At 39.8% G+C, this 22944-nt stretch overlaps 1 protein-coding gene across 5 annotated transcripts in view; it reads left to right on the forward strand.

The window, feature by feature from the left end:
- The window catches only part of IMPG2 (interphotoreceptor matrix proteoglycan 2), a 61922-nt gene that overhangs the window by 20782 nt on the left and 18196 nt on the right, over nucleotides 1–22944 (forward strand). For 3 of the 5 annotated variants that reach the window (XR_011325102.1, XM_069785606.1, XM_069785605.1), the window contains exons 4-11: nucleotides 4717–4748; nucleotides 4847–4870; nucleotides 9951–9980; nucleotides 14414–14466; nucleotides 14939–15030; nucleotides 17951–18112; nucleotides 21046–21104; nucleotides 22490–22507. Coding sequence is in view for 4 of the 5 variants with exons in the window: in XM_069785606.1 (XP_069641707.1) it covers nucleotides 4717–4748; nucleotides 4847–4870; nucleotides 9951–9980; nucleotides 14414–14466; nucleotides 14939–15030; nucleotides 17951–18112; nucleotides 21046–21104; nucleotides 22490–22507 (470 nt within the window). In the remaining variant the exon portion in view is untranslated. The remainder of the gene's footprint in view (nucleotides 1–4716; nucleotides 4749–4846; nucleotides 4871–9950; nucleotides 9981–14413; nucleotides 14467–14938; nucleotides 15031–17950; nucleotides 18113–21045; nucleotides 21105–22489; nucleotides 22508–22944) is intronic. The other 2 variants (XM_069785607.1, XM_069785608.1) reach the window with 2 other exon arrangements.

Genomic DNA, 22944 nt, shown 5'->3' on the forward strand with positions numbered 1-22944 from the left:
GTTCCTGAAACAGAAAGACCTCTTTTGCTGTCTCTCCTCTTCCTGTTCTGTGATCTTCCTTGCTAACCATTGTCTTTCTCTGTTTAATCAAATGTCCTAATCACAGTTTCCAGTATCTTTGATTGCTGACTTAGATACCTTAACATTTTTTTCTTTGCATAGAATATCTCCAGTTTCTTCTGAATCTGAAAACAAGCAGATCTCCATCTGCTCTTTCACACCCCCATTACCTCTTATGGATGCAAAAAAAATTTCTTCTGTTGCCCTCCTTTGAGCCTTTGTATCAGATTTCCTGCACCCCCTTTCTTATGCCCACACTTACTAGTCTCCTATTGACTTTGGCTCTTTCTTTTTGTATTGCAAGTTTCAGCTTCCTCGAACCTAAAAAGAAAAAAACCCAAACCTTTACCATATATATGCAAATAGATTCATTAGCTCCAATTGCTTCTCCAAATCTTGTCTCATCTCCCTTTCATCTCTTAAGCTCTTTCTGTGTTAATTCCCTCTGTTCACTCTCCTCCAGTTCCAGCCTAAATCTTCCTTTTCAGTCTTTCTTTGACACCTGGCACAGCACAGAAACTGTCAGCCATGAAGCCTGTGCTCATCTCTTTCCAGGCAGAGCTCAGAACTGATGCTTCATCCTCATCATCCCTGTCTCATCAGCTCCTTTCTTTACAAATGTGTAGTTCTTCCTTGTTTTCCCTGTTTTGCACCTCGTTTCTAGATAGCACTAACACACACTGAAGAATCACTTCTATGTTGAGAATTCATCTCTGCTGTGGAGCCAATTCCTCCTGGACAGACTGGACACTTAGCTTGTTTCTGACACCTTTCCATGGATCTTTAGCCTTCATTTCAAGTTGAACATGGTTGAAACAATTTCTGTTCCACTAAGCATTCCCTGCTATCTCTCGTCTTACTCACTGTAGACCGTATTTTCACCTTATCTGTCAGGGCTGTGCCTCAGAGCACTGCTCTCCATCCTGGCCTTTCCCTCCTTCAGTTCTGGACATTGTCATCCATTTCCTTGAATTTCCCCCAGTGCTTTGGCCTTGCCTCTGTGAGACCATGGTTCTGCTCCATACCATGGTGGGGAATCAGGATGGGAAAAGACAGAATCGTTTCTTGGTATGACTTTCCTGTTGGAAATGATGTGTACAGATGGGTTAAATCAAATGTGCTTGGTACAGTCCTACACAGATGGGATTAAACTAATATGAGATTATTAAAGATCTCCTTGACATTTCCTCCACCTTTTTCTCCTGCCTGGAATTATCTCCAAGATATTTTGTCTTCTGTGCATAATGATCGTGTCTCAGGATCAGACAAGACTATCCCGTATAATTGCTTTTCTGAAAGTTCATGAGTTGACAGAAGCTCATCCATCCAGTCAGTACTGTATGTGATTTGTGGTATTGTGGTAGCCTGTATTTAATGCTATGGACTCGTATTAATTCGTGATAATTTTGCATTATATAAAACTAACTGTGGTCTGTTGAGAAAGGCAAGTGCTAGTGCAACTGACACAAAACTCGGCTCCCAGCTTTAGAAGAATTGGTATAATAATGTTATGAAGGTCTTGCTTCAAGAGAACTAATTTTATACAAAGCATCTGCTAGAGGTAGCTTCACTGAGTAAAAGCCATTCCCTTGAGCTTTGGTGTGGCTGCTGCTGCTATGTAGAACTATTTATAGATCACTTCAAGTATTCAAAGGGTAAAGATGTTAATCCTTGCAGATCCTTGTGTGGTAGGTATGTTTATAACCCCGTCTCGTTAACGGAGGAACTGAGCCAGAGAGGTGAGGTGATTTGGCAAAGGCTGTTCTGTACTAAATGAGAAACAAAGCCAATATTAGAACTCTAGAGCCCTTGGCTTCTAATTAGGGGGAAAAGGTGTCTGTTTGCCAGGAAACTCAAATATGTCAGTGCTTGCCCCCACCCCAGACTGGAATGCAAATTAGACATTTAAGAGAGAGGAAGGCAATCACACTACAAACTATTGCAGACCATGCCAGCTTAGCAATAGGGGGATGCTTCATTTTCACACCCTCAGTTGAAGAAAAAACAAACCATTTAATACTATTAAAAAACAAGTCTTATATTTCAGTCTGTAGGACTGATCCAAAGTGTGTGAATCTGTTTTTTCAGCCCTCTGTAGACTGTAAGAAACAGAAGACTGGGTATTGAGATCATACTTTCCTTTTGAATTTACTGTAAAACCTAAGATTTTACCTGTGATGTAAAGCTGCAAGATGATAATAATCTCTGCGCAAGCTTTGCATTGGCATGTGGGTTTTAATGGATGACTGATAATTCTTTTATCAACTCATTTGTATTTACAGTTCATGCTTTTTGTTGTTGTTGCAATAGCTTCACGGCATTTTGTAGCAACCAAATGTAGGGATGACAATCTTTACCATTATTTCTCAAAGCTGCTATTGAATCCAGTGGGAGGTTTTATCTGAGAAAGCATGGTGAAAAGTCAGGTCATTTAAACAGTCATTTAAAGCATGTAATCCTTTAAAGCTATTTTATTTCACAAAAGATATGATTTGCAATGAAGAGAGACTATTCTGTCCTGAACTAGGTGAATGAAGGAATAGTCCAGCTGCCCTATGCAGAGGTTGTCATTCAAAGCCAATCATACAGTATTAGGCTTTGCTAGTTTACTACAAAACCAGATGCGAACTTGGTAATTTGATGCTTTTTTTTTAAATGTAGATGTGGAGACAGTGTGTCATGTTTGTTATTCTAGGCCTTGGCCATTAAAATAATAATTTGGCATTTTAGGTTGGTTCTTATAAGTTCTTCTTATAATTTATTGAATAGAAGACTTGGAAATAACAAGACATATTGGTTAAGTCCTGGGACCCAGGCTCAGGAAAGCTGGGTGCTACCAGCTCCTCAGGCTGCCCTGCTTTGGCCAAGCTTTGGCCAAGGCACCCCTCACTGGGGCATCTCTGTTTCCTTGCTGTAGGAAATGAACAGGGCTCTACTGACCTCTGCTGTCAATGGCCTTTGTGGACCAGTGACTAAAGCTGCTGCGTACAGACTACCAGGTGGTATTAAAAAGATGTGTGGGGCCCCAGATAACTGCGTTTGGTTTTAAAAGCACCTACAAACTGCCCTGACTGACTGAGCACGGAAGAAAGTCTCTTTTACTAATGAACAAACACCTTTTACTATACGGGCTACTAATATATAACCTTCCAGAAGCTTGTAGAGAGGGAATCAGTCTCTCTATTCCTTGCAGATCCCAGCACACTAAAGCTGAGTACAAGCACTGTATAGAGCAGCGTAATGGCCCCTTAAAAAAAATACCCAAAGTCTAGTACAGTTTTAGTGGCCCTGAGTTCGACTTTTCACTGTAGACTACCTAGTCTTGCTAGTTTGTGTTTGTCACTTAAAACTGGTCTCGCCATGTCTTAGTTTTTCATACTAAAGTATCTCCAAATACTTCATTTAATGGACTTGTATAATAAAGGTTGGCCAAAGGACATGCTGAAAAGCAAATTGACTGAAATTAGTATTTTGGCAAGCCCTCCTCAGGCTGATATCCAGGCTGCCTGCCATTCTGACTGTGATCACACTTACTGTCTCCTGGAAAGAAGAGAAAGGTAGTTATTGACGTGGCTCCAAATCAATAAAGACTGAACTTCTAGACTTCCTTAGAAACACAAGTGAAGAGAGTGAGCAGGCTAACCGGCTCAAAAAGTCTCTTTTGCCTTTTCACCCCCTCTTTACAAAAAGAGTCACCAGGATAGCTTAGAGTGACAGTCCTTAGGTCAATAAATATATATGGATGTTCTGCAGAGAAGTTTTCAAAGTGGAAATAGTATGTGCTAAGGTTATTGCAGTTTAACTTCAAAGTAGATATTTTAATTGATCCACTTTGGGTTGAGTTTTTATTGAAAAATACATCTGCATTGATTATGTAAAGAAAGCCAGCCTGATAAACAAACCACCAAACAATCTCTTTTCCCCCCAAACAAGAGAGAAACAGAAATTTTGTGGCTGGACAATAATCTTCTATAAGTATTTTATATTCTGTTCATATTGGTACAGCAGCAGGATACAGCTCAGGATCTCCTCCACTTCTTGTGGGGTTCCTCGCAAACTCCCGTGTTTCCTCTCTAGTACCAAGGGCACTAATACTGCAAGAATTTTGATGAAAAATTGTGAACTGTGTAGCCCTGCCTTAATTTTTATACACCACTATATGAAAAAGTCATCCCTGTCACTCATATAACCATAAACAAAGTCATTAGACTAATCCTACTATGTTACTGTAAGCTGTAATTGTACTTTCAAAAAGATGGTTTTAAATCTACGTACAAGTAGCAGAAGTAATATTGTATTTCTTAAGACATCTTGCTTAAAAGGATCTTATTGCTAGCCTCCTCTAAGGTGAGAGAACATTGTTCCTGCAGAACAATGCAGGAAAAATGCAGAAATGCAGAGCATCTTCTGACAAACCTAGTGCTCTTTACAGTGTCTGTTGTTGAGTTTCAGTTGTGTTTTGGAAATGTAGGATACATTTTCTTTTCAGCAGGGACTTTGTTAATAAATTTTGAACTTAACAAATGAGCATGGAACAAAGAAAAGAGAATTATTTTGGTATGGGGAGGAAACAAAGAGGTATAAAATGCATTTCAATTCCTTTCATCTTATGATACTCAAATATACTTAGGATTTGCTTGTTTGTTTGTTTTCTAGAAACTGTCCTATACAAAGGAAGCAATGGGCAGGTGAGTATCTGTGTTTGCCTTGCATTTTATTCTCTCTGGGGATAACAGCAGGGCTGAGTTTTGACATTTTGTAACCTTTTCTCTCTTCTTCTTGTCAGCTCCTGCACTGATTGGTCATGTGGGTAAGTAGTTTTCCCTTTTTAAAGGCTCCTGATCGGTCCTTTCTCCAGTTCTTGCTGCTGCTGGAGTTGATTTGTGCACTGAAGATGAACGAAATTCACTTTTGTGCAAAAGGGCATATAGAAGAGTGTGGTTCTTGCATGTGAACCTCTGTCATGGCATGCTTGGCACGCTCAAAATATCTCAGCCAATCTGGGGCTTGTACTTTTGCTTAAGAATGTCATCACCTTGTTGGCCGTCAGGCACAGATGCAGGCTATTTACCTGAAGAGGTTTAGTGGGGGAAATCTATTTTGGGAAAGAGATGTGTCCATAGTTACTTGTGTTAGTGTTCCGGTTATCCAGGGAGCCTTTCCCAAAGGCTTTAAGTTAGTCCTCGTCATCATTACAAAAAGCAAAAAAGTGGAATGTTTTTGAAATGCTTTTTAAGAAAACTTTTGAGAGATATGCTCTAAAAACAGTTACAAGGGAATTGACTGCTTGGGCTCCTCACACTTTTAACAAGGCAATAAAAATGAAAACTAGTCTGAATTGTGGCTTCTTTTTACCAAAGCAAACCTGGACTTGACCTGTTATTTTCATGTCTTTTTTGAACTGGAAGGAAAAACCAGTTCAAATTATTATTACTCCATTCCTACTTGGAACTTAATCTAAGCTGTTATTTTTAGAGCAATTCAAACCCAAACAACCTAGTGCTGAACTCATCTGAAAAATTGGCAGGTTCAATTGCCTGCTTTACAGGCCACATAAAGCTGTGATAAATATGAGTAATTAATTTATGGGGAAGAGTAATCACTTAACAGACTTTAAAAAAAACCCTCAACTTCCTAAATTAGGTATCTCCTCATAATGATTTCATAACCACAACATTATATATTAAAATTAATAACATGAGATGATAAGGGCAAAAGTGATTCCTAAGAGATTGGTTTCTCTCTGTCCTGTTGAGCTGAATGCTCCTCTGACGAGCAATCCCCGAAGCCTCCAGGTCAACTGGGTAGCATACGCCTGTTCAGAACTTTCTCTGTTGAGAATGCAACATTGACCAAACTTTTATATGCTTTTCCTTTCAAAGAGAAAATACATTAAAAAAAAAAAAACCAAAAACTTGCCCTTGTAAACTTTGTGGGTCTGATTCTTTCTCATTAGCATCAGTCGTTCTCTAGACTGACTTTTAATGTGAACGGGAACCACACCTTATCAGAAGATGTAAATTCAGTGATAGTTATCTCAGTTTGAATGATGCAGACTCTGAAAAATTCATCTTTCTGAAGAAGTTTGAGTTTGAAAGCATACCTACTGTATCCCTCTATGTGATCATTCAGAAAATCTAGTAAATGTAGAGATATATGAAAGGAATTAGAGTTAACACTAATTAATCTAGAGTCACTGCGTGCACTGTGCTAAACAACCTAACAATGCAAAAAGCCCAACATTTGATTGAAAGTTGGATCAGAGTGATTAACGTTGTACAAAAGTAATCTTATCAAGTGCTTTGTGACAGGCATTAAAGGGCTCCAGTAGACAATTGCCAAACTTTACCCAACTCAATTCACTGCGGGGCTGTATTGCATCTCTCTCAGAAATACACCACTTTTATCCCAGTATATGTTACTTCAGATTGTTCATAGCTTTAGGATGGGATCTTTGTTTTCACCATCAGTTTAAACTTTGGTTTTACTATATCTTTACCTCTAAAAGTTGTTTGTCTTGTGCTTGGATGTGATAGTGTTTTATAGCATGAAGAGAGTGATACAGGACTGAAGCAGTGAGACAGAAACAGGTAGATTTGGTTTGTGTAGCGGAGCATCAGGAAGAAATTAATATAAATTATTTTGGCAATACTAAAAAAACTCAAACTTATTCTAAGAGGGTTCTGGACATCATAGAGCATTCACGGTTTATGATGTGAACTTTGTAAGCCAAAGTCATATAAAAACAAAGCCATGATTGGCTGTCACGGGTAGATGTCTCATCTAACTTCAGACGTCTTCCATCAAAAGCAGTGAGTGAGCCATCTCAGTGTTGCCAACAGCCAACATTATTATTACCTGCAAGAATATACTAGACCTCCCAGTACACATCTGAATAAAATAAAGACCTTTTTAAAATGTTCTGTAAGAAGACAGAGTAAGTACCCAACCCAGGATCACCCCCAGTCCCTAAGGCACAGTGTGGGAAATCCAGTGTCAAGTCCCTCCTGCACAGGAGGAGATGTGAGTGCGGTTCTGCCATTTCCCGGGCAGTTCTGTCGTTGCCTGCTGACCCACATGTGCAGAGAGAGGTTGGGCCAGTGCAGGGCAATGCTGTGATTTGAATGTGGCTGTCTTGCCACCTAGGTGTGCCATCTGTGTCAGAACTGGGAATTGTCCTGGTCTCATGTCTCAAGGGATGGCAGGACTATCCTAAAGCACTAGCTTTGGGTATCTAGAGGAGATGTTCAGGTGAAGCTTCCATATTGCCAGGGAAGGACAGGCTTCTCCAGAGGATGCCTTGAAGCAGGGGTCTAGCATGGATGCTCTGACTTATCCTCTGGTGAACCCCATTTTCTCTGATGAATGTGCAGAAGCAGTCATTTCAGTTTGGAGGGCTAGCACTAGGCGTATTTCTCAGTCTCTTTTCCCACTGATAAGAACATAGGAAATTTTGCAGTAGGTTCGTTTCCTAGAACATAGCCCAGGCACAAGAAACTTTAGAAGAGTATTTTCTTTTTATAAGCTTTGACCAGTCCTTTTTTGCTATGAAACAATTGTTTCTGTGAAATGAGTTCTAATTTGGGGCTGATCTGGAACAGAAGACAGGCCCTTGATATCTGTTGGTCATTTTAACTACACTAACTAGATTAAAGCAAAACTATGCTAAAAGCTATAAACAGCTATAGAATTGAAGCTGTGACTTAAATAATTTAATACATCTCATATAATCCTACCTAGATGTCAATACTGTGTCTCTATCTAGATGGAAAGAGCTGGTTTCAGCTAGTTAAATGCTAGGATAGTTTTTCTGTAGCCTACAGAAAAGTGGCTTGTACTTGTGTAATTTACTTCCCAGAATAACTCCCAATCCAGCATTACTGACAATTGCATAACAGCAGGATGAAAGTTTGTTCCTGTAAGGCTAGTGGATGCATTCACGTAGGTTAAACACTCAGCTAGCCTGTCCTTTTAAGGAACTGAGGGATTAAAATAAGTATCACTGAGGAGAAAATCTCAAAGGAAAAGTAATATATGGGACATAATCCAGATGTGTATAGAGCAGCCCAGTGGACATTGTAGAGTTTTGCCCCAGTTGGAAGTGGAAGCACTTCATCAGCTGAAGACTTGAAATAATTGCTTCATTCAGTAGCCCATTGAGATTTTGCATAATGAATGTTGCTGTCTTAATATTGGAGTATGTCTCATGACAATAGGATAGTCGTTTTGTCTAATTCCTGGCGGGTCAAAAGCCAGATCTTGAGAATCAACTAAAGGCAAAGGAGTAGCACAAAATTGCTGCAGTAGAAAACTAGGGTTTTTATGTCATAGCCTTGCTTGAGTGCTGTATGCACAATAACATACTGAAGAAAAGATAAGGAGTATGGGATAGTTGAAAAGGGTGAATATAATGCACTACTTCTTTACTTCTTCAGAAGCGGCTATTAATGTCAAATGAAATAGAAGCATGTGTCCTTTCTGACTGGTACTTGCTGATTCTGGACTCACTGAAATTAGTCACAGTAAATCATGTCTGGACCTCCTGTGTTCTCTGCTTTGAAATACATTGGCAAATTTAGGATCCATATTTCATCAGTGGTGGCAGCAATGGTTGATGATGTATCAACTCAAATTTTGTACTGCTTATCTAAATGTGCTTCATGAAAGAAAAAGTTTGTCTTCTGTGCTGGGATCATTTCAACAGTTCAGCAGTTCTGTGTGCGGTGAAGTAGAAATATACCTGAGCTCCTTTACTGTCTGCATGTGGACTTGGCAATGATATTGGTCGTTTCAGAAATTTTTGAGCATCTGCACAGCTTTACCCCATGTGAACAGTTCCACACTGTTCCTCTTCAGCTGTGTATTTTCTTTTGTGCTCCCTACTGTCAGGTAGCAAATATGAAAGGTTTGTCCTGCTTTAATTAAAACCCAAAGAGGTCAAAATTCAAGAACTACCTAAATGAAAATTAAAATAAATGCAAGTACAATTTAAAATGAAAAAAATCTGAATACGAGGCTCAGTCTTGCATTCTGTACTTGCATAAAAATACTTCTGAAATCGCATACTTACTTAGTTCAAAGACATGTGATTAAAATATTTAAAAAGGAGAAAATCAGACCGTAAAATGGTTTTCCCTTCTTTGTGCAATATGAGCATTGAAATAATAATGTTTAAGAAAAATAAATGCTTGACATAGCAAATTAGACTTTAGGACATTCAAATTGATAAACAATTACATCAATCATCGATGAACTGATGGATGTCCGGAACGTGTAGTACAAATCTGAAGATGTTAACTTCTTCAACCACAGAGTTGAGTTTGTGTTAAAAGCAGAGGAGTAATGTAGCAAAAAATGTAACTAATACCTTTATAAAATTTCATGGGGGGGGGGTGAAATGGTGTCACCGATGCCCCATTTGACAGGTCCAGAGTGGTATTTCTCCTTAATGACACAGTATGGCTGCACATAAAGAACTTGTTTAGGCTCTACAGTTGCCTATGAGTCAATGGGACTCTATACGCTTTGGTGGACTGGAACCTATCAGATCTTTTCCTGTCTTGACTGATGTCACATAGAAGTATGTACTGTGGTGTTTGAAAAAGGGGAATATAGGCTGTATTTGTGAGCTGTGTTTGCTGTATTAATATGTATAGGATGTCCATAAGCACTGTTTGCTTCAGATCAACTTGTGAGGCCCTTATGGGTCTTGTCTTATACCTGCCTGGATCCTGGTGTCTAACAGAGCTGTGTGATCTGAAACCAGTTGTTTCTGCCAAGGAAACACAGTGTGGTGTTGTTTGTTCTGCTGCTTAGACATCTGCTTGTGTATATTCTTTCCTGCCTCTCCATACATATGTATATGTTTTTATATTTTGCTTACTGCTCAGCCAAGGTGGTCCAGGGCATCACTCATGCAGGTAGGACAATAGAAATTACATTTCATACGTATGTGTCTCAAATTCACAAATAAGCTCTTGCTGGAATATAGTCTCTCCACCTGGAGTGGCTTGCTTGTGTAGGTATAGTTAAAAATAAAGCCTGGGCCCTGGATTAATCCTGGGGCAAAAAAAAAATCCCTTATATTTTAAACGGTGTGACTGAAAGAGAATTTGAAGCTGTGTTTACCTTGAAGAGTAGTGTGTTCAGGCAAATCAGTATATGCATTGTCATGTGCATTTTGAGTGACTTTCTTAGAGGTAACTATACAATTGCTGCTTTTTTAGGAGATTAATAAAGTGGACATTTGAAAAATTAAAGTGTTGAAGGGGAAGCAGAAGGCAAAAAGAAACGGATGCAAAAAGAAAGCAAACCTCACTGTTCTGGTAAAGCAGTGAAAAAACAACTTTGTGCATAAAGTGAGATTAATTATAGCACAGCTTCATAAAACAGTGTTTTTATCATCCCGAGAAAAAGTGATAATTGTTAATTTGACCATATTTGGTACTTGACTGGTCTTGCTTGGTTAGATTGATTAGGGTGTTACTAGGTGTTATTTAAGCCCTTGGCTTTTAACTTTAAGCTAGCTGTGAGCTGGAATTTTGTCAGAAAATTGGTTAGCTCTTGGGGGCTTGTATTTAAAAGCCCCTCAGTGCCAGTAAGGATATATTACCCGGCCTTGACAAAGAGCATGGCCTGCTGCTGCTTAAGGTGATGGGTTTGCTACGCTGTAAATGATGGCGGCCTTATTCTCACCTTGGTTTTCAGCACTCTCTCGGTTGCCCCGTGGGCCAGTTTGGCCTGTGGTTGCCACCGCGTGGCTAACCTGGTGCCTAAGTTGACGTTACTGACCAAAGCACCCTGTTGGAGAGCTGCTGCTCATCTGGGTCAGTGACAGAGTCAGTCCTCTGGGACCTTTGAAACGTGGGGAATTTTATTTTGATAAGTCTATAACCAGTAATCTAATCTAGAAGTAGTACTCCACTCTAGAAAGCTAATTTTAGGCTTTTCCATATGCAAACTGCTCCTCTTTTGAAAGTGTGATTTATACCATAGCATTCTCTCTGTTTTTTCTTGTCTACTTTGAGGATTTTTCCTTTAAAAACTCACACAACTTAGTTAAAATTGATCGTGTGGGTACCTTGGCAAACACAACTATACGGGGTGTGGGTGCCCAGATTTTGGCAGCGGGGGGCTGCAGGGTGGACCCTGTGAGGAGCAGCCGGGGCTGCCCCAAGCCAGACACAGCTGGTTCCAGCCGGTTCCAGCCGACCTGCTGCAGGGCACGGCTGAGCCCCTCAGTCATGGCGGTGGTGCCTCGGGGAAAGCGTGTGTAAGGAAGGGCAAAACGACTGCACAGGGAGAGGAGGAGGGAACACAAGGAACGAGAAATGGCAGCATAGGGAACACCAAGGTCAAAGGCGGCGGAGGGGGAGGCGCTCCATGGCGGAGCAGGTATTCCCTGCAGCCCGGGGAGGACTCGTGCTGGAGCAGGTAGACGTTTCCTGAAGGAACTGCTGCCCCTGCAGAGCCTGCACCAGGTAGAGGAGTCAGGAGTGAAGCTGAACCTGGAAAGGGTGGAGGATAGGTGGTATTTTAACATTTGTCTGTTTCTCACTACCCAAACCTATTTGAATAGGCAATAAATTAATTTAATTTTCCCCAAGCTGAGTCTGTTTTGCCTGTGGAGGTAATTGGTAAGTGATCTTCCTGTCTTTATCTTGACTCAGAAGCTTTTTTGTCTTATTTTCTCCCTTGTCTGATAGAGAAGTGGGAGTGAGGGAGCGGCTGGGTGGGCATTTGGCCCTTAGCCGAGACTAACTCACCACAGAATTGGGTGCCCAATTCAGCTGGTCAGATAGTCATTTAGGTCCTTTTGAGATGTCCTAAGTTACAGCACACATCTGCAGAAGGCTGGCAGGGATGACGTGGGTGACCTGTGCCTCCTGGGGCAGCAGCTGGAGGTCAGGAGGGCCTGGAGGCCCCTCAAAGTATAGTAGGCACCCACCCGTGGGCAGCTGGATCGACTCCTGTGGGTCTCAGGTTGAGCTCAGAGCCCACCACAGCAAGTCATGTTTCTCATTGTCCCCTTCTAGAGAAAAGGGGGTTGATACAAGGCTCAGCTGAATAGAACATTACAAATCCTGTAGCAGGGTTGTTTCACTGCACATCGCTGCCTTTGTTGAGTTTTTATTCTGACATTAGTTATACTAAACAGTTTGTAATAAGTATTGTTTCAGATTGTTTCACCTCTCCCCAAAAGTAGAAACGTATTTGCTTCTGAACATACCATCATTAAACACCATGCACTGAAATGCTTTATTTACTGATGCTGTGATTTTGTGAGACTGGTATAGATAATTAATACCTATTGAAATTGGTAAGAGTAAGGTATCCTTGGAGTTAGGTGAATTTAATTGGAAAATATTTCTTCTGAACAATTAATAATTAAGCAATTGTTTTTATTTCAGTTCTGAGATGATAAACAAGTAAGGAAACTAAATCCCTCTAAAATATAACCAGCATTCTTAAGAAAATCTAAATCCTTTTAATGTGGGTTTGTTTGGGTGGGGTTTTTTTTTAGCAGAAAGAAATTGATGGTTTTTTAATGAGTTACTTGTGACTCTTTATACGTGTGATGGCAATGGCAGACAGAATGAGAGGATATCTTGTCTAAATTATGCTTGGTAGTAAAACTTGGCTTTCCAGTCTTGGAAATCATTCCAGGATTTACTAGGGTTGTCAAAGAATTGGTAGAGAGTTACCTTGCACTGTGCTGGCTGAAAACAGGTACCAGTGTCCACGAGATGGAAGCAGACACAAATAACTGTACATTTCAAAGCTTGCATAGAGCTCATCGACTTTAGTTGTTCAAGAAAATACATGAAGGTGCTGTTTAAACTCTTGAATAAGTATTTTCTGCTTTGTTCATCTGGAGACTATTTTATTCTTCGTTAATATTTTATAATTGTTATGTAGATCTCACCCTGTCAGTTTAACGTTCCCGGAATTTACTGTATTTTGGTATAGTTAATCATTATGCGCAGGACTAGCCTGTGCCTCCTGGGAAAGGATGGGTGAAAAGATTCTTGACTTAAATAGAAAATTCATCAGATTTGTCTCCAGATCTGTTTATTGGCAAGTGTTATGTGTCTGTGAGAGGCAGGGGGAGAAACGGTGTTTGAGACGTTAATTCAGTGAAACTGTCATGTATTTGATCACATGCTTGTGCCCTGGTATCTTTAGTATGTAACTTTAGATCTGGTTGTCTGGCTGGTGCTGGAAGCCTTTGATTTTTGGATTGATACAAGAGACTGATTATACGTCCTGAAGGAGGCAAAATATCCATCAGCTTTGAGTGGAGTTTTGCCTGAGGACAGACTGCAAGACCAGTAATCTACTATGTGAAACAAAAATCAAACCTGGCAAGGCTAGGAACTATGGCTCACACAGTATCAGCGCTTGCTTATATTACAGTGAAGACTCCTTGCTGCAGTGCTTATTTTACAGCACAAGTGTGACCACCAGTATAAAAGGAGTTCCTTTAGAAGTGAGAGAAGTATCTCAATGCAATGAACTTCAATGATTTTTCTGAAGCCTGAAGTTCAGTTTCTCTCCAGCACTTAAACTTCCAGTCTTACAGATTGGGCTGTATTTATTACAAATATGACAAACCTGAAAAATAATTTTTTCTTCATTCAGGAAAAACTTGTTTCTGTTGGAGCATGTCTTTCACTCATAGTAACTTGACAGTTGCTCAGGGCTTACACAGTTGGCCCCAAGGAACTTGGATTTACTGTAAAAGCCATGTCAAAGCTGTTAGTTTTACTTCAGGATGACAGTCTTCATCTGATTTTTATCTGAAATGTTTCTTTTTTTCACATTTGGCCTAGAGTTGTTTTATGTGTGTGTGAAACTGATGCCTTTTGAAGATGTCCAAATAAGCAGAGTAAAAGTCATGATGAAAAGAAACCATCTTCTTGCAGTGATTTCAATACAGTTATGATGTTTTAGTGCACTGGAGAGTATTTTAAAAACTGAGCATTTTAAAGAATATTACAGGTTATCTTTGTGTTTTATCTCTGGTCTTCGCATTTGCTTCCTTTACCGAACTGCTAGAAGGCAAAATGTATTTTTGGGCAGGACTCCAAGTCAGTTGGAATATAAGGAGGTTAGCAACCTGGAGAAGCACATGATGTGTTGTGTGATGCAAGTGACCTAATATCTAAGTTCCAAAAGATAACTGAAATATTGCAAAGCCTAATTTTTATGAAGTTACCAGCAAAGTAGTACCATGACAAATTTCTTCTGCAAACATGCTTTTTGGTGTGGCAGCAGAATCACAGATAAATCAAAAACTAATAAATCTTTCTCACCATGTCCAACTTCAATTTCTGATTTTATTTTTATTTAGTGGTAGTGGGACTCCAACTCCAGCTTCGGATGCTGATGTTACCACATTGAGAGGTCAGTTTTCATCTAACTCCTGTCAAAGCTGATTCTGAATTACCAGAAAATTGAGAAATTCGATGGTGTTTGGATTTCAGAAAGAGCTGTGAATTTTTGCACCTCAGATAATGCTGTTTGTGATCTGGAGATCGTGTTATATGCTGACATTATTTTGTTATTGTATGAATCATGAAAATCCTACTTGAGAAATTAGTTCTGAGCACTTTTTACTGCACTTAACTTCATGCTCCCAAAAATATATGTGCTTAGACAGAACATTAGCATTTTATTCTGATTAGTGCATTTGATACTTTTCCTCAGGATCCTCAGGTGTTTCCTGTGTTGTTTCTGTCATGATAATGGGAATACGAATCAAATTTCACTGTTGGTAAAAATTTTACTGTTACACTGCTTCTGTGTGTATCTACATGTACATGGGTATATGAAAAAAAACCCCAAAGAAAATAATACTGCTCTCTTTCAAACTCAGATGCAGCTGCCAATGTTCCTCCCCCTCATGAGATCTCTGTAGAGACTCCTGTGGGTGGTACTGTCCATGAGATCGAAGATGCAGACACTACTGTGAGTGGTTTTTTTTTTATTTGGCTCAGCATTCTATTGCCTTTCCTAAATAATATTGTTGTCATTTGCATTTCCTAGTACTTAAGGTGTTGTTAGCATAGTGTATTAACACAAATTAAGGTTTCATAAAAACAGGGCATGAACTTTAGAAAGTTTTAAAATAATTTCCTGGGTAGGTATTTTTTCATTTGCAGAGGCTTTGCAATGCCGCTTCCCCGACAGTGAGAGGGAACAGATCAATTGAGCTATCAGGTGAGGATTTTGCTAGTGACATAGGACTAGACAGGGAATGCTTAGGGCTTCTGAGAGCTCCAAGAATGCGGAGCATTACTATTCCTATGGAAACACAATACACCTTAACTTGCTGTAGTAGTGTTTCGAGGGTCCATGTGGTAAAATCCTGTAGGACAGCAGAGAGGTGGCCTGGATAGCCTTGAAGATTCCTTCTGATTCTCTGCTCCTTCTCTTCTTCTGACATAGATGAACTTTTATTTATCATCTTACAGTCACCCTTACCTTGACATTTAAACGAAACTCCTGGCACAGGGAAGCCCTACATCAACTACTTAAAATGTCTCTGTAAAAGTGAGCTGGCTTTCACAAGTGCTGACCACCACTTAGGTCCCAGGGAAGTATTTGCTTCCAGGAAACAGCTCCTCTGAATTAAAATTTAAGCCCAAACTCTAGAATCCAATTGCAGTATTCGTGGGCCTACATGACTGAAGAAAATTTTGCAAACCAGTGGTATGAATCAGCTGGCTTTTGTTTTCTTGTAAAGGTGAAACTCTCAGTGGATTTACTGAGAAGCTTACAAAGTTGCACATGCTGCATATAAGTAGAAGCTGATTTATGGTGCTGGGTTTAACTGTGCACTGTTCTGTAGCCTAGTACGGCCATGAAACAAAGCTGGGCCAAACTGTACTTTTTTCTAGAGTTTTCAGGGCTGACTGTGAAGCTCTGATACTGTGCTTCCAAGAATAAATACTGAATATGAAACAGGCAGACAGCTTCTGACTCAAGTCCAGGGTCTGACTTTATGTTACGTACCAAGAACACTTGTGGTTTGGTCCCATGTACACCATTATTCTTTTTTGAAACAGACCTGCCTGAAGTTATTTCTGCCTGAGCAGAGAATAGGACCACTCAGTAAATCAGAAAAAAAAAACCCCAACCCAGAATTAGATTGTTGCTGCTACAGTGTTTTCACTCGATACAGTTACATCACACCTCATCATTGCTCTGTGCAGCCAAAATGCATTGCAGATTACAAGACCAAGAATAAGCAAAGCTCATCTTCTGCACTAAAATGTTGACTGTACTTTTGTTTTTGGGGGACTGATAAATGACTGAAACTACATGGCATTGCAAACAGCCATATAGCAGTAGCACATATATGCCTGCCAAGTATGTATATCTGAAATGCTAACTAGCTTTAAGTAGTGTACCAGTCATTATGGTCCTTAAAGTTACCTAGTAAAAAAAGGGATGGGGAGGAGGGGGGAAGAGAACTTAACTAAACTATGTAACAAAGTTGCTCACTGGTGGCAGCTAAACTTTCTGGAGAAAGGTTTTTCCATTTCCTGCACCATACATAACACAGGCTGCAGTTTTGCTGAAAAGGTCTGTTTTGTTGGCTCTTTTTTTTTCCTTTTAATGGGGAAAAAGCAACTGCATGTAAATAGCCAAAGACATTTGGCTATTTGGCTAAAGTTAAGTTAAGCCAGCCTTCCTTTCCCTCCGCCACAAATCTCAATTTCTTGTTTTAGAATAAAACCATGAAACAAGATCTGTGTTTTCTCATGTCTTTCAGTATACCACAAGGAATAGTATGCTGGTTGTAAAATACTAGGGAACTAAGCAGAAAGTGTTCTTCCTGTGTTGCTCAGTCATTTAAATTAGATTAAAACTTGGAATTCACTGCTGCCCACGGCAGCCATGATAGCCACATGCTTCCCTGATGTATTACACAGCCACTGCTGCAGGGCTTCTTGGGCAACTGTAGACCGGTTGAAGCCTACCACTTCAGCTCAGCAGAGGTCCCTGCAGATCCCCCAGTGCCCGCTGTATAGCTGGGGGGGATCCTTCACTTACTGAGGCTGAACAACACAGGGTGTTCTGAATGTAGACCTTGGCAAAGGTAACTTGTCTTCCAGGTGGAACAGTAAGTAGGAGCCTTGTGATAAATAAGTAAATTTTGGGTAAATCAGCCTACTGCTGACTGGGCTTAAGTGAGCTGTTCATATGTCCATAGTTGCACTTTAAATTGCCTCATGAACATCCCACACAACTGGTTTTCTGTTTGTAGCTGAAGTCAACTAGATGGCCTTGCACTAAAGTAAAGATGGGCGAATGGAAAGTAGAAATAGAATTATCTGCAATACAAGAATTCTCAAAAAATGTTCTTGCTTAGTAGATTGCCTCCTTAGTTGTCACCTCTGTCCCTGAGGCTTCATGAGCACTCTGTTATAGTGCAAGGTAAACAGGTATGCTGATGGCTCAAGTGAGCATGCTGTGCTTTGGACTACAGTTTTCACATGTCATTAAGTGTATCTGTGACCATCAGTGTCACCCACCAATATTGCCCTCAGGTGTTCCTGTCCACACAGCATTTATGGAGAGGACTTCAGGTTTTCTGCCCCATCAAGAGCCAGAGAAACCTCCAGGTTTGCAGCAGCTGGAGAAGTTTCTGGCCCACATCAGAAAGATGTTTGGACCCAAGCTTAGGAATGTAGTGTGCTGTTGACGGATGGGAAACCATATGTACATATACATATCTAGGGATGCTTTTTACATGGAATAAATCCAGGATAGGTAGGAATCTGGTCTGTGGTGAGTAATGAGGATTTATTTCTTGGGAAATAACAAACAAAAAAAGGCATTAAATCACTTCTTGTTTTCTCTCTTCTTCCTTCCCTTCCAGATCAATAATGAGATTAAGAAGCAGGATGAGAAACTAGTGAGACCTGTAACTGAGCAGATAATTGAGTTCAGCGTTTTGATTGTTGGTGAAAAATACAGTGAGGACCTGAGTGACCCAGCTACTGTGAAGCATCAACTGCTCTCTGAACGATTCATTTCCCAGGTGATTAGCTTCCCTGACTTCCTTTTTCTTTTTGCTGGCTCTGCAAAGCAATAGTAGCACATAGCACCTGTGTTAGGACTGCCTTTTTCTCATGGCCTCTGCAGGACCAGCTTAAAGGCTTTTGTTACCTGAGGCAGGCTGGAAAATATTCACCCACTATGAGAATACACTGTTCTGTCTGACATGCTGCCCTTTTTGAAGTAGCAGAGTGCCATACAATTGTGTGTAGCATACCAGTTGCCAAAGACCAATTACTCTAGTTTTCTTTTTGTGTTTCTCAAGAAATAGCCTGCTATCATTTTTGCAGGCAAAAGAGGTAAAAGTATGCTTTTAGGAGGATGAGAAAATTATGCTGAATCCCTGAATGGGGACATACTCTAAATGGGACTTTTCTGAGGGACTGCTTTCTCTCTCTCCCCCATTTTCAGATTTCCTCAATTTATTTTGCCTTGTGTTAGCAAAAGAAACTAAGCCAGATGTTATTAATACATGAAAAACATTTCCACTTATTTTAGTCCTCTTAAAGACCTATTTCTACCAGGGCTAACTTTGTCCTTACCACTCTTTCAGAATTTTTCAGTACCTCTCCCTGTCTGTGCGTTACTGCAGTAGAGCTTTTAACTCGCAGAGAAGTGGCAAGATTCTTGTTTGGCTCTTGATGCAACTTCATTAGTTCTTAAAGTTTTAGGACTTGAACATGTTAAAGATACATTTAACATCTCTCTAGTGACCAGTCTGCCTAGAGTTTATTTCAGTGCTTTCTAATCTTGTTGTCCAGTTTGAATTCTTCCGTAATATAGTTGGTTTGAAACTGGGGAGTGAAAAAGATAATTTAAGGGTCTTAGCAAATCAGCCTGCCTGCACTCTCAAATGGCAGGACATGAATTGACTGCAGTTCAGAGCCATCAACCTGTGCTGAGGCAGTGCTGGAAGACAGCTAGAGTAATTCAGCTATAGCGCAGCACTAACGTGGAGTACAGGCCGAAGGTGTACAGGTCCATCAGCATCTGCCTGTGTGGGCATGCTCTGTGTCTCCTACAGAAGCTGAGCACTGAAATGGGATATAGAATATCTTAACGATTACACAGTGTCCAGATTTTGAACTGTAGAAGAAACTCTGGCATTAGTCTAGAGAACCTGTCTATACAGAGTAGGTGATCGGAAGAAGTCGCAAACAGCAGAACTCATTCATTACTTCTGCTCAGGAGCAACATTTCTTCGGATGAATCGTTGTGTACTGCAGGGAGATACTCTCTGAAATCTAGGCTGCCAAGACAACTCTTGCTCCTTGTTTATGCCCAGAATCAGCAGTGCATGTAAGCGCATTTTAAAACTCTCCAGCCAGTTCTTAAACACAGGCTTAAATCCCATTGGAGTCAGTGGGAATGAACCATGGTTTAGGCTGCTAGGCACCTACTTCAAAGAAAAAATATGTATGTGCATATACATATAAATATATACATATAAATGTATACATATACACATATATGTATGATTTATTAAAACTTGATTTCAAGTTAATTTAATTTTAATTAAAATTCAATCTTTTAATTTGTACGCTACAAATAAAGTTACTGGCCCACCAGTATACAAATGCATGTTTAAAATATGATCACACTGCTGTCTCCTAACTTTCCTCTCCCTATTGTTTCCTTTTTTTTTTTTTTTTTTCTATAATGATGGTAATTTTATTACCATCATTTTCTTGGGGCAGAGAGTTTCTTCCCTTTATCTTGGGACAGTCATCTAGGGTGCCATACAGCAGTGCATCATGAGGCTTATCTTTTCTCTGGCTTCGCCTCCTCCTTCATCCCATTTAGTTGGGGCTCTCTGTTGAACCCCTTTTACTGGGGCTAACCCTGTGCCAGATCCTGGGCCAGATGGGAAAGAGATGTATGCTTCACTGCAGCCAAAAAGCATCGCTACAACTGTCACAAGTTGCTAGCATAGGCTAGACATCTTAATTTTCCTAGTTGTGTGGCCAAGTAGCAATGCCATAGTGTGTGTGTGTGGAAGAAATGTCAGATGGGACAGAGGCCACCTGGCACATGGATGTTCCACTCCTTTGATCCCTTGCCTGGTTTTCTCTGTGCTTGGATAAAGAAGCTTTTGAAAAAAAGAAAGTCAGCAGCACTTCGATTGTTTAAGACTCACCAGAGACAGTTTAAAAATAGGGAGACTGGGGAGGGGAAGAAGAATTTGAGGAGTAAAAAATAATCCTCAACTGGCAAGGATCTTTTGGGACAAACAAAAAACCCCAAACCAGCATGACCCTTCAATATTCCATTTCTTGTTTTTGTCTCTGTAACACAGTTCGACTATTGAATTAGGCCTGCATGTGCTGCCATTTTGCTGCCCCCAGTTGTCTTTTTTGAGTAGCACTGCCAATCGCTCCTGAGCCCTTTGTATGTTTAGGGCAGTGGAGATGAGCCATGTTTAGCACTGTGCAATGCATTAGTGCCTCTTTGGAGTCTAAGAGGTCCCTGTTCCTACGGCTGCTGCTGCTCCTCTTAAGTTGCTAAGGTCCAAAGCATTTTCCTGAATTCTTTTTAATCCAGAGAGGTTTGGGAGGTAATGGAAACCTTTTGAGCAGAGGTGGCTTTGTACTGCATAAATAAGAGAAAGAATGCAGTCTGCTATGGGCAGTGCAGATCTCTGCAGTCTATTTGAATCCCCCCCCCCCCCCCAAATGTTTCTGTACAGTTCTTGGGGAACGCTGGATGTTGTTCTTCGTACTTTTTCTTTTCTAATAATGAAACAATGTCACAAAAACTCTTCTTCCATAAAGAGAGAGACTATTCAACCATTTTTCTCCTACTAGATATAAGAGCTCAGATACATCTTTAGAAAATATTGAAAATATTTCCTGATTTTTCACTAAATGAGTAGGGTGGAGGAAATCTGTGTTAATTTTTTGGTTTTCCCTCAAATAGATGGAAAGTGTATTTGAAGGACTACCTGGATACAAAAACATCCAAGTCCTGGATTACAGGTAAAAAGATACTGATGCATATGTGGTGATTGAAACTGATCATGTATGATGGTGTGATGTGTTAGCACCACACTTGGAAGAATGTCGGGCATGTGCATGGGAGTTCCTAGGATGTATTAACCGAAGGACAAGTACTTTCATATTTGGTACCTCCATATAGAGAGGTTGAAATAGAAATACAGAACTGTATGTAAATGTAATCATCTCCTTTGCTTCTGGCATCCACCAGAGAATCTCACATGATATGCTTGCCTTGATTTTAAGATAAGGCATTCTTCGTCAAGATTCTATCCTAAAATTAAAAGAGATCTTTTCTAATTTAAAATTAGTATCTGATACTTCTTCAGTGCTATTGACACATTCCAGTATTAAATGAGGAACAACACAGGCACCTTTTTTGAAAAATGTGGTGTATTTAAATTTTTTTTCAACTTCTTAATGTTAATTTGGGATGACTCTAAAGGTTGGTGTTTTCAGATCTGTAAAGGTCTCTTCTCCCTTTGATCAAAGCAAAGGTGGGTGAATAGTTTGATAAATGATATGCAATGTTTTAACTCTCTTTATTCTTATAAATATATTTTGTAAAGACTAGGTACTTCAGAATGACATTTTAAGTTAATTTGGGGAAAAAGGGGATCCTGTGTATCATGGATCGAACATCAGATGTCTGAGTTTTGGGGTACATGGATCACAAATTATGATTTTTCTTGAATGGACTGGATATAACTTTCAGAATCTAATGAGGGTCTTCATGAGTTAATCTAAATTGTGTTTTCTTTGAGACTTGTAAGCTGTGTTTCTTAGAATTTATTAGCTGGAATATTCTAGCTAGAATATATGCAGGTAACAAAGCAGCTATAGTGAGAAACATGTTATGGTTGGAACCCTAGCCTGTGTTCAGTTTCCAGCCTGGAAGGTAGCAAAACCTTCCATCTTGGTATCTGCAGTCTAATACATTTGCAAGCTCTTGGTTCATTTGAGAAGACAGATAAAAGGGTGGTATTTCTGGCAAAGTACCAGAGCTCTGTGCTCTGATGTGCGTGACAAACATGTTTGTAAACTAAACCTTTAGGTAGAATTAGTAAGCCTAGATTTTCTTGGTACTGACAGCAATTTAACTGCATTATTTGCAATAACTTGAGATGCCTCTGCTCTGCTGATTCATTGTGATGAATGGGAAATATCTCAGCAGAGTAAAAGCACAACAGTTTGTTACATAGCAGAATAACTATTCGATTTACAACTGTTTTGCTGTATGCTTTTTCAAATTTGTGTGCCCTGTAGAATACCAAAGCAAATTTGTTAAAAGTTAGAAGACTTAGAAGAAATTATAACATTGATTTAACAGGTTTTGCTGTTGTTTTTTGTTTTGTTTCCATATTCAGCTCTCCTCAGGAGGACAGGTAAAGACAACTTGTTATTAGGTATTGTCATAATACAGATCGAAAAACATGTTTAGCTGGAGGACACTGTTTGGGGGATTTGTAGTTTTGGCTCCAGAGCGAGATAGTTATCGAGCATAAATGTTGTGTGAGGGGGTTCTACCAGAAACTGCAAGTAACTGATCTGTTTTGATTACAGATAAACCTAATGTGCTTATTTAAGTCCTAATCATAAAAAACTGCTTGGGGAAAATCTTCCTAAACACAAGTCAGCTACTGGGCTAAGTTGTGTATAGGAGTCTCTTTTGTGAAGAAAACAAAATTGCTTAATGATGACTCCAGGTCTTTATACTTTGCAGTAAAGTCTTGAGTAGATATGGGATGACTATTATTATAGAAATTAAAGTAGGTGATAAAACCATGGTTCTCCAGCAAAGGCAGTTGGCTTTAGCTACTTC

The sequence above is a fragment of the Haliaeetus albicilla genome, chromosome 6 (genome assembly GCF_947461875.1).
Source record: "Haliaeetus albicilla chromosome 6, bHalAlb1.1, whole genome shotgun sequence".
NCBI classification, from domain to species: domain Eukaryota; kingdom Metazoa; phylum Chordata; class Aves; order Accipitriformes; family Accipitridae; genus Haliaeetus; species Haliaeetus albicilla.